The sequence below is a fragment of the Rhineura floridana genome, chromosome 5 (assembly GCF_030035675.1).
Source record: "Rhineura floridana isolate rRhiFlo1 chromosome 5, rRhiFlo1.hap2, whole genome shotgun sequence".
NCBI lineage: Eukaryota > Metazoa > Chordata > Lepidosauria > Squamata > Rhineuridae > Rhineura > Rhineura floridana.
The window spans coordinates 37,385,437-37,397,890 of record NC_084484.1 but is presented as its reverse complement, the minus strand read 5'-3'; the positions used below and the strand labels follow the sequence as shown (position 1 = coordinate 37,397,890).

Below are 12,454 nucleotides of genomic sequence, written 5' to 3'. Positions count from 1 at the left end.
CCCTGGGTGAAACTGACATGGATTGGAATCAGAGAAACATAGTTCATCTCCCACAAGGGAATGAAAGCTGGGGGGAGGATCCCGCATCCCCACCCCACCCCAAAAACCCTGAAATGAAAAGGGAGGAAAATCCCACTTGCAATTAAACAGTGAAAGTGGTGGGTTTAAAAAATAGGAATGACCCAAGCTTTGAAAACATTTTCACTTTAATACTGAAAAAATATGCCATTATAAAATCCTCAAATAGAATTAGTAAGTCTCACTTGCTTTTTTCTCAGCTCGGTTTTTTCCTCCAGTTTTTAAGAGCTTGATTTACAAGAGCACAAAAATCTTCTCCCATTCAACTTTGCAGCTTAAGCACTCGAGTGGTGTTAACTAATAATGCTTAACTGCTTTTTTGTTTTTTTAAAAATACTTCAACACGATTATCATCAGAGAAAATGTCAAGGGGATTTTGTGTTTACATTCAGATGGGAAGGCATTATTGGAGATGTTAATTTCCAAAGGAAACTCAAAAATAACCAGAAGCAAACTGGCCCCCTCCTCCCTCCCCCAACAGAGAGAAAATCTGCCCAACAAAGTAATTCATTTTCCTGCACTCAAAACGCAAAACCTGAACCCATGAGAGTATAGCCATGCAAACATGTCTTAAATAAAATCTTTACATTTTTCCTTGTTTGTTCCACAGTAAAAGGACAATCTCTACTGCCTAGCAATCACACAAAAATAATGGTAAAATGGCACTTTTTTATTCTTATTATACTGTATTTTGTATATAGAAAGTTTGATACGATGGAACTTATCAGGTAAGAGGGAGGACGAGGTGAACTGGACGCTGCTTCCATTTGGGGCTGAAGCGTCCCTGGGTGGTTTTGTATCCATGCGAACCATGCAGCAACTTGGGTTTTTTGTTTGTTTGTTTTAGATCAGAGTCATTTATTTACAATACATTCATGCCTTCGTGCAACTGGACACTCTTGCTTAATTTGCAATGGGGAGAGCACCAGGGGCAGCCCTTGTCTCCCCAGCACACACAGGGCCAATAAATCCACCTGGTCATAGGTCACCTTGCAAAAGAGTGCATGTATTCTCTCTTTCTCTCTCTCTCACCCCCAAGTTGATCCATCCTTGGCTCTTTTTGGATCATTCTTTCTTTCCCATTGGCTATGCAGGGGACATTTACACCAAGCACAGCCTCGAGTTAGAGGCTTGTCCCCTCCCCCTGAAAAAGAAAACAAAAAGGAGGCCTCCACTCACAGCATTCGGCCCCAGTTTGGTGAGTGGGTAGGTGTTTTTCACCAGAAGGTAGCTTTAGATGGGCTAAGCCCCATCCCTTGTCATGGCCCATTCACATCAGCAGACAAGACAGCAATGCACAGATCAGGAGAAGGGAGCTTTAAACCACTGGAGGGAAGTTGAGGTTGCTAGCTGCTGAAGTGGAACTGATTGCCCATATATGATTTAAATTTTTAATTTTAATGTTTTGTATTTCCCCAGTCTGGAGTTTCAGTCTGATAAGGAGTGAGAGCCACAGTCATACACTCGATGGGCTCCATCTGCATTGTAGGGTCCATTATGCCAATAGGATGAGTCACAGACTGTCTGTAAGGAGTTGATCTCAGAGGCTGAGGAGTTGGCATCCCTCCTCTTTGAGCGCTTCCGGTTCCTCAAGATGAAGACCAGCATGCCAACCACTGTGAAGGCAGAAGTGACGAAGACCAACAAAAGGCCAGGCACCAGCACTGAGATGGAGACCCTACTGGTCTCCAGGTAGGAGTTGGAATGAGTCCCAGTCTCAGCCAAGCCAGTGCTGTTCTTATGGGTTGAAGTCAAGGTGGGCAAGACTTTGAGTTGAGGGCAAATGGCCTCGTTGGAGAGGGATTCAAAGTCCTCCTTAAAGAATTCTTCTGGAGTCTCACATCTCAGGTCATTCATCATTACCTTGGGTCGCAACATCTCCACCCACTGTTTGAAAGGGACAATGGGGCACTTACAGTCCCATGGGTTGTCATGTAGGTCTATTTGGGTGATAGAGGTGAGCTGGTCCAGCACCCCTGCCACTGGCAGGTACGGGAAATAGTTGTTGTGGATGCTGAGTTTGGAGAGAGAGACCCCAGCAAAGACATCAACGGGGAGGGACCTCAGTAGATTGTTATTCAAGATGAGGACCCTCAACTTGGGCATGACATTAAATGTCCCCGGCATGATGAGCTGGATGACGTTAAATTCCATGTTTAGGTACTCAAGGTTTTGCAAGCCATTGAACTTCTCCCGAGACAGAGTGTCCAGATAGTTATTGTCCATGTACAGCCACACCAGCTCCAAAAGGTTCTTGAAGGTGTTGTTCTCCATTGTGGCAATGTTGTTGTTGCCCAAGTCCAACAGGTTGAGTTTCCGGTAATCCACAAAATGGGATTTTCGAATGGTGTGGATCTTGTTGCCCCTCAAGAACAACTCGTGCACGTTGGAGGGCTTGGGTTTCAGATCCACCAGGCTGCTGACGTTGCCGTCATTGCAATTCACCTTGAATCCTCCTGGGATCTGGTGGCAGACACAGGTAGCAGGACAAGGTGTACTGCTGGAGGACTTGCCTTTCACACTGAGGGTTGAGCCAGCAGCGGTAGGTCTGGTCTTGATCTGCCAATTTACAGGGATCTTTGTACCACCATGAGGAGCAGAGCCCGGGGTGGCAGGATCTTCCTTGCCATGGATCTTAAAAGGGGTCGGGATGGGCCCAGGATCGCAGGTCTCCTCTTCTGCAGGGGGAGCAGCTAGGCTGGAATCCACTCGGTTTTTCCTGCACAGCTCTTGCTCCGTGGTCTCGTTTAAATCCTTGCCCTGCAACCTCGTGGGGGCTTCACAAATGACTCGCCCGATCAGAGCGTTTTTAGGGATGTTCTCCAGCCATTCTTTCAGGGAGAGCAGATCACACGTGCAGTCCCAAGGGTTATCCTCCAGCAGGATCTCAGCAATGCCCGGGATCTGCTCCAAAACGTCCTCGTAAGGCAAGGTTTTCAGGCGGTTGCCCCGCAGGTCCAGGTGGGTGATGGGCACGTACTGGAACACGTTGGCAGGCAAGATGCTGATGAGGTTGTCGTTTAAAATCAGCACCTCCAGCTTGTTTAAGTCCCTGAAGGCCCCCGGGTCAATATCCCTCAACAAATTAAAATCAGCCTGGAGGTATTCCAGATCGTCCAGCCCCAGGAAGGTCTGCTTGCGAAAGGATTTGATCTTGTTGTTGTTGATGTGCAGCCGCTTCACCAGCTGCAGCCCCAGGAAAGCCCCCGGCACGATCTCGTGCAAGCCGTTGTTTTCCATGTGTAAGCTGACGGCATTGTAAAAGTTAGCGAACTCATTGGGGAAAAGGCGAGTGAGGGAATTGCCGTGCAGGAACAAATGGTAAAACTGGGAAGTGGGGGCTGAGAAGCGCTGCAGGCTGGTGAAGCCTTTCTTCTCGCAGTCGACGTGCAAGTCGCCCTCGATCTCCGTGCACGAGCAGATCTTCTCTTTACAAACGTCCCCTGTAACATTCCCGGCAGCGAAACAAAGAGACGTCTCCAGGAACAGAATCCAAAGCAGCATTTTTAAACCGAGCGAGTCATCCCCGAGCTGGAGCACACGGAGTAAACGGCGAGGCAAGATTTCCCTCTCACGCCGGAGCCCAGTCAAGTTCCTTCCAGGCATGGAATGTCCGAAGCATCGCCAAAAGGGAGAAAGGAGGGCGTGGGGAGGAGAGGGGGTAGAAGCAAGGAAAAACAGAGAGACAGCGTGCTGGGTAGGGGGGAATGAAATGGGGGGAGATTGGAGGGTGGGGGCGCGCTGTCTGGTCTCCTTTTAGCCTTCTCTCCCCCTACAAACACTGCAACAGCCCGGACTCCAGGCAGCGATCATATCCACAAACTATCCAGGCACGTACTGCGAGACACAGGAAGGGGGGAAAGTAAAAGACCCCCCTTCATAACCCCCACCCTCAGAGGGGGGCACTTCCCCCAAGGAAAAAGCAAAGTCGATCTCCGTCCGCCTCGGCGTTAAGGAACGATCTCGCTAGGAATCGGCGGCGGCAGCAGCAGCAGCAGCTGCTGCATATGCAGGAGAGCGGCAGACTCGGGAGTGCAGCGGTAGGAGCGGCGAGCTGCCCGTGTGCATGGCTTGGCTTCGATCTGACCTTGCCTTTTTTTCTCTCGTGCAAAGTCGGCCTCCGGGATCGCTGCTGTTGCTGCCGTCGCCGCTGGATGCCCGGGAGACCCCCCTCTGGGTGCTGTCCAGTCCCCCTTGGTGCTGAAATCAAGCCCCAGCCTAACGACTGGCTGCCGAACCAATGGCGCTGCAAAAATTCTGCAATCCCTGCGTTTTTTGTCAGTCCATTTCTCCCCCTTACTGCGTTCCCTTGCGCGCGCTCTCTCTCGGCTTCTCCTGTCTTTCCCTGCTCGCTCGCTCTCTCTCTCTTCTTTTTCCCCCCTCCCGTCTTCCGAGCTGCACAGTTACTCACTCATTCACGCACATAAGGCAGGAGTCGCTAAGAGGTTCTGCTCTTTCCAGCCTGGTGCACTCAGAAAGATCTGACACCCTCTGCTGAGCCGCAGTGGCAAAAATCCATCTGCTGAGGGAATGCTGAGGAAAGGGGGGGGGAGAGAGAGAGAGAAAGAGAGAGAGAGAGAGATCAACCCAGGTCCAGGACAAGCGTTAAAGAAATTCTGGCGTCCAAGCCGTCCATTTCTTGTAAGGGCTCTTTCCTAAATGGATTCTTTCATGTCTGACTTTAATACTGGAAAGTTGAACATTTCCTGTCTCCCTCTCCATCTCTCCCGCCAAGCGGGCGTCACACCTGGAGCCGAGTTCTCTCTCTCTGGGAAAGAGCAGGGGAGAGTCTTTGCTAGCCTCCCAATATGGCTTGACTTGAGTTAGTGTCAGGGTGTCAACCGTCTAGAGATCGGAGGTAATTATTCAGCACGCCATTTTTTCCCCCAGCGCACTGCTTCCTCCCCTCCCTGCAGCAGAGAGGTTGTCACGCTGCATTTGGCGTCTTCGTGGCGTCTTTCTTGCTTTCCCGTCTCCCCTTTTTCTTTCGTTTTTGGGGGTTTTGCAGTGCCGAACCAGGGAGCAATATTTCATTTGGATTCCGAGGTGTGTGTTCCCTTGCACCGGAGGACCTTCTTTCTATCCGGTCCACAAGCGACAGGAAGATTTTTTTTCTCCTCCAACTGTCTTCGATGGAGGTTCCTGCTCTTCCTCCTTTGCACTTTAAACAAAACATCCCGACAAAGCACTCGCTTACCTTTATTTTAGACCTCTGCCAATATGTGGTGACTTGCCTGAGTGTTGGTGTATATATATGACTAAAAGTATTGCGCGCGGGGGGGGGAGGCTTGTTCAGACCTGGGGATGGAATTTTTGCATCATCCGGAGGGTTTTTTTTTTATTTTAGATGTCCCTAATTAAGTAACCAGTTGCATCTCTGATGGTGCATAGAGGAATCCCAGCTCCCGAATCGCTTTGCGCCAGAGGAGACCCGGGGCTGATGCGTTACATGCCTTCCCGTCCGTGGCTGGATTCCCTCCCGGGTTTTACGCATCTGCTGTCCCATAATTACGTTGGCTCCATTGGTGAACTTTGCGTCCAACTGGCAGGACGGGGGCGAGGAGGTGGGAGGGAGGCGCAGAACCTGAAAGATGGGGTGGGAATATCCAGGGTCTATGTGAGGGGAAAGGATCAGAGAGCCACCGGGATCCTTCCACCCGGTCGAGGCGAGCCTTTCCGCAGTTCTCCAAGTCAGACACCCACCCCTCTTCAGCTTACGCGAACACATTTTCCAGTGCCGCTCGCAACCGCTGCCTGGCATCATTCCGAACCAGAGCGGATAGCGGAGGAAACGTGAAATTGGGACTGACAACAACGTTGGCAACAGTTCTCCTCCCCAATCCCCCCGAGCAAATAAATAGTCCTCCCCGCAAAAAAAAAAAAATACCCTCGGCAAAGAAGGGAGCAATGCATGTTAATGAGAGGAACCCTAAGAGGGCCGTCCATTCGTTTTGTTTTCTCGGACGTTCTCTTCGTGCGCCTGTCTGTAGGTATGGTTCGGGTCTGGGGGTGGGTTTTTTTGGGGGGTGCACTCTTTTTCAAATCTGTTCATACAAGTGAACGTCTGCCAGCCTCTGGAAGGCATAAAGAGGTGCAGAGTGAGTGGTGTGGTGTGTGTGTTTGGAGCCTGAAGGAAAGATATGGAAAGGGGCAGAAAGGGGAATCGGCTCCAAGAAGGCATTAAACACACACACACACACACCCAAAGAGCCAGAGTGGGAGAGCCGGGCACCCTCATTCACCTGAGGTAAATCCCTGAGCTATTTGGCTAATCTCCAATGTGTGATCTGTTACAATGATTTCAGCACTGGAGAAACCTCAGGAAGAGCATGAGGTTAAATGCACATATATGTATGGGGAGTACTGGTGTGTGTGTGTCTGTGTGTGTGTGTGTGTGTGTCTGTGTGTGTGTGTGTGAGAGAGAGAGAGAGAGAGAGAGAATCAAGGCTGTCCCAACCACCCAAACAACCCAGCAGCTGTTTGAATGGGCCAGCATCCTGACTGTCTTGCAGCTTCTCCCTCCCAGTGTGAGAAAGGGCCTCTCAGGCTGATGCTATGCTCTTCCTCCAGCATCTGGCAAATGGCCAGAGAAAGAGTTTCACTGCTGCATCCATATTCAAGTGACTCCAAGCGCACACGGTGAGGGAAAGAATGAGGTTGTGGAAGGGTGTGACAGATTGGCGCAGTGAGGGCAGAAATCACTTTAAACAGGGAAATAGTTTGACTGACCTTATCATGGAGAGATGGGACCTAGCTTAGATGGCTTTAAAAATGGCTAGGCAACCCTCAGGCTAGGCCTTTCACACACACACACACACACACACACACACACACACACACACATATCTGCATCTTTGTCTGTCTGTATGAGCACACGTGCACACACAATGCGGGATAACCATGCATCTGCTGAAGTGGATTGTCGTCCACCAAAGCTTATGCCATACTAAATTGACTAGTCATTAAGGTGTCACAAGAGTCTTGCTTTTTTGCTGCAATAGACTGACACAGCAGCCCCTCTGGAAATTCATGTGTAGTGTACTTCTGAGACCTAGACTGTGGGTGTAAATATGAATAAAAGGGATGGCCATTATATTTATACCACACTTATAAATTCCCAGAGACATTTGGTTGACCATGTCATTGGAAGCAGAGGGTAATATCCAGTGTTATACATGGAGCAGATCTGTTGAAATCAATGGACTTAAGTAGACCCTAGCATGCCCCAGCAAATATATTTTATGTCTATTCCAGCTGAACTGGCAATGGAGAACATCATCTAGCCCTTGGGCTGGATCCAGGCTAGTTATTGGAATGAGGCCCCAATCCCATTGAAATCAACAGGACAAATTAGACATGAGTTAAGTCCCATTGCTTTGAATGAGAGCCAAAGTTCAATTTTCTTAGCCTGGATCCAATCCCTTATGTGCAGGGGCCAGGTAGCCAGTATGTTTGGAGGCATCTTTAACATATCACAGGAAATTGCTGAAGATAATGGAAATAAGGCAGTGATCAGATTTGATCAAGAACTTGTCCTGCCTTCCTTCCAAACTCAGTGTAACTACGCTGCCAGAATAAATTTCAGGGTCTCCGTAAAATGTCCTTGTTTTAACCATTCTAGACTACAGAAAATTAGCCATTGTGATCAATATGCAATATAGTGTTGCAGTTTTACTAATTTGACCTTTTTTGCTGTTTAAATTCCTTTCCCTGTCTTGACACATTTGAAGCTGTAAACCAGAAGGGCAATGAAGCAGCCAACAAGTTATAGAACAGAATATTAAATTGATCAAAGCACATTCAGCACAACAGCCTTACCAGACACGTGGATGGTAAAAATGTATGCTGCCCTTTGCTCACATAAGTAAGAATGCAATGAGAAAGAGTCTTAAACTAAAAGTCACAGTAATGTGACAAAGAACTGTACACAGGTATAGATTCAGTACTCTTTCACAAAGCACCAATTTCTTTTTAAAACTTAAATAATTCTTTTCTTTCTGGGCTGTTGGGCTGGGAGCAAAACAAGCAGGTAAGGACTGTCCGAGAAGAGTTTGGTCTCCACTCAAGCCATGTATATAGTTTATTCCGAGGTAAATCATAGTCTGAGGCTTTATTATTTATTTATTAAATTTATATCCCACCCTTTCTCCAAAAGGAGTCCAGGACAGCAAACCAGAACACTACAAGCACTTTAAAAGACCTTAAAAACAAACAAAATATCTTTAAAAACACATTAAAACAAAATATCTTAAAAACATATTTAAAAAACAACTTTAAAAACATCTTAAAAAGCAATTCTAACGCAGATGCAGATTGGGATAAGGTCTCTACCTAAAAGGCTTGTTGAAAGAGGAAGGTGTTCAGTAGGCGCCGAAAAGATAACACAGAGGGCACCTGTCTAATATTTAAGGGGAGGGAATTCCAAAGTGTCAGTGCCACAGCATTAAAGGTCCGCTTCCTATGTTGTGCAAAACGGATCTCCTGCAAAGATGATATCTGCAGGAGGCCTTCACCTGCAGAGCACAGTGATCGACTGGATAAGATGGAGCCCTATTTTGCCCAGTAAGGCAGATGGGGAAGTGGGACAAGGCTTTCTGAGTGGTGGCACCCAGGTTGTGGAATACACTGCCAGAGGAAACCTGGCTTGTATGCTTTCTCCCTGCATTCTAGCATGAAGTAAGGACTGTGTTTTTCAATGGCAAGTCCAAACCCTGGCCAGGGCTCGATGGAGCAGCATAGCCATTTCCATTTCCACAGCACTGCTGCTTGCGCTGCCTGGGGCGGAAGATGGTCGTGGGGAACAGGAAGGAATACCCCTTTACTGTGCTCCTAGGGTGGCACAGTGAAGAGACCCAGATTTGGCCAGTCACCACCATATGATGGCAGCAGAGTCAGCACAGGATCCTGCTGGTCCTATGCCACCCACCTTCACCTCTCCCCACCCCAGAAAAGCTCATTTTTGGGGTATTCTGCTAGCTACCATTGGTGGGGATGTCATCGGCAGTAGCTTCCATCCACCCACCATTTGGGTTTCTCCACCAACAGCAGAGCTCCTGTAGAGGCCAGCAGAGCAGGACAAGGCTGAGTGGAGGGACACCTCTGCCTCCTCCAAGACCCCTCCAGCACAGTGGATCTAGGCTTTGGATTGCTCTGCCAGATATGTATTTGCATAGAGCTAACTGGAAATCTACTGGTTGTGGAATTTTTCCTTACAGAGATGACTGCCTTATGATTTTATTGGTATATTGTTTGTTTTTATTCTTAAATCATATTTGGATGTTTTTGGGGAAGTGATTCAGCAATTCATTCATTAATAATTAGCATCAATATTTTATATTTTATGATAAGATATAGGCCTCATAAAGGATGGAAAAGCAGGGTGCAGATAATTTAATAAATACATTCTGCAGTAGGTTCTGTGGATCTGGATTAGATTACATAATGAACAAGATGCTTGAGCATAAAATATATTATGGGAAGTGTCCCACATTCAGTATTGGTTAGAGCACTGACGTTAATTGAAATTAGATTAAACTGCAGACAGGACAGTGGAAGGAAATGTGGGGTGGGGGTGGTATGGCCTGGTTTGCTGCTTTATTATCTTGGTATTTATTTATTTATTATTTGATTTATATCCCGCCCTTGCTCCTACAGGAGCCCAGGGAAGCAAACAAAAGCACTAAAAACATAAACATTAAAACAAAACAACTTTAAAAACATTTTTAAAAAAGCATTCAAGACATCTTTTTTTAAAATAAGGTTGAAAACATATTGTTTAAAAAACAGGTTTAAAAACTTATTAAAAGCAATTCCAACACAGACACAGACTGGGATAAAGTCTCAACTTACAAGGCTTGTTGAAATCAAGCAAGTGTATGATCTCATCCACCAGTGTGGTTTCAGGAGTTCTCTCAAATTTCGTTCTGTTGGGATGGATTCAGATTATTTTTTCCTCATATTATAATGTGACCTTTGTACTGCTAGTGCATGAAATTGGTTCTCTCCAGACACTTCTCCTGGATTATGGGTCCCAGTGCCACAATGCTTTTCACAGGATTAAAAAAAAAATCCAATACCATGAGGACCTATCTGCCAAAGTCACAGTATGATGGGAAAGCAAATGATTTTCTGAATCCACCCTTGCCTTCAGTTGGAGAGCTGACTCATGCATTGATTCTCCTGTAATCCCTATAAAATGTGTCCAATATAAAAAAGTGTAGTTTTAATAAAGAGGATCTGCAGTTCTTTAGCTTTGTTTCAGTCACAGTGATGATATGTGGAGAAACTTCAGATAATGGCATAATTTAGTGAATTTCAATAAAAACAGGCCAACAGGAAGAATTATGTGGGTGGTAGTCTTTGCATGTACTCAGATTGGCAGAGACCAACCACAGATATGGCAGGAATTTATTCTGGTACAGAATATTTTTAGGTGGAAGGAAGATTTCCCATAGCCTACATATAGAAAAAAGGTAGGAGAAGATCACGTGTCTTCCTTGTAGGAGACAGCAAAGAAATATATCTTCAGATACATTGTAGACCTCCCTAGGGGCTTCACCATATTAGCCAAATAAAGATAAGGTTGCTGCATCAAGCTTTGGCCTATAACTGAGATCTCCTTCCTGTTTCAGTCTTATCAGTTCTGTTTTCTGGCATCTATTCCCATCTCCACTTTTCTTCTCAATAACTGAGAGCCTGGATATAACGATTTCCAGGGGAGTCACCACATTAGTCTTCTGCGGCAAACCAACAAGAGTCTTGTGGCACCTGAAAGGCTAACAAATTTATTATAGCATGGGTTTTTGTGGATTGCAGTGCACTTCATCAGTCACATGAAGCATTCCTGAGGTACAGGTACAAATACAAACATGGGTGGGTAGAGGAATGGTAAAAAGTGAGATCAGGCACCATCACAAGACATCTTCACTACCAATACCTCCGTTTATATACAGGACTTTTTAACTGCTTATTGACCAGCAGGTGTTTTTTTTTGTATCTTGCCCATGAATAAAAACAAGAACAGACCAATAGACCTGCCATATCAGACCACAGGACTGGTCCATCTAGCCAAGAATTTTGTTTCCAACATTCGCAAGCCAGATGCTTCTGGGAAGCACTCAAAAAGAACACATATAGATCTGCATGCAAGCTTCATTCACATGGTTTTCCCCTTTGTTAGGATGGGAGGTAAGGATGCTTTGTGCTACATGGAAGAAAAAAGGTGTGACATAAATATAATACAATAAAGAAATGGAAATTAAGGGCTTATCCACATGGGAGCATTGCTTTGTATAAAATATACCGTTTTTACCATCGTAATAGATTTGCAAGGTCCACACTTTGTGTTCAATATTTTTTTTTAAATATCAATATTAGGTTGATTTGTTTTTCTAGCAGGGGAAAATTAACTCAGAAAAAGCAAGGGGCAGCAGAGAAAGGGGGGCAGATGACACCACTTCTTTTCAACTGCCAAACTTTAGGAAGTGGGGGGACAGGAGGGAGTGGAAATACTGCTCAAGTCAAAAATATTTGCACATTCCCAGTAACTGAGCAACTGGAGGGGGTAAAAATATAAAATTAGAGGGAAAAACAAATCAGCCTAATATCAATATTTTTTTTAAAAAAATAGTATCAATATCAATATTTTCTGAAAATATCAATGCCAATATTTATATTTTTGAGGCAACCTTTTTTTTAATCCACTTCAGAATTTTTAGGAAACAGAAGGAGTAAAGGAAATTTGCTCAGGAAGAAAGGGAGGGAAGAAGGGAGGGCTGCAGCAAACTGAAGGGGGGGAGGACAGAGCAGTCAGAAGTTGCGAGATAAACCACCAGAAACAAAATAATTCATGGGAGAGTTAGTGGGCGGAGAAAGGAGAACAGCTGAAAGTGACGATTCACCCGCCCACTAAAAAGCATTGAAGCAAACTGTCTGCAAAGACCTGTGGAGTGGAACCGTATTGTTCTGAACTTTTTGTATTATCAGCGGATTAGGTTAGTATGGATTTACAGGGGGAAAGCTGTGTGGCTGCTTCTGTTTGCCAGTAACATCATGTGACTCATGTGAATTAAAAGGGGATTCAAGTAACCCCAAACACACAATAAACCACTGTGTAGATGAGGCCTAAGTGCATTGTGAGGAGAGCAGTGTGGGCATGGCTGGCCTCTGCATTGCTCTGTTCTTGGTGCAGATGGAAATAAAGACAGGTGGGTTCAAAATGGAGCAGATAGGCAGTGATGGAGGCTCTCTGCTCACTGCAGCTGCATGAAGAGCAGCTGGCAAGAACGAGAGCGTGTGGAGAGTCAGCGTGGGAATAAGGGGGAGAGGAGATAGAGGAGGAGTTGTAAGGATACACCAAGAGGAAGTAGAGGACACA

General features: G+C 46.0%; 1 protein-coding gene across 1 annotated transcript; it reads right to left on the bottom strand.

Annotated features, from left to right (window-relative positions):
* Positions 1-1,506: 1,506 nt before the first annotated feature.
* On the bottom strand, positions 1,507-3,582 carry SLITRK1 (SLIT and NTRK like family member 1). Its single transcript, XM_061629368.1, has one exon. It carries the CDS (start codon positions 3,580-3,582, stop codon positions 1,507-1,509), a length of 2,076 nt encoding a protein of 691 aa, XP_061485352.1.
* Positions 3,583-12,454: the final 8,872 nt, after the last annotated feature.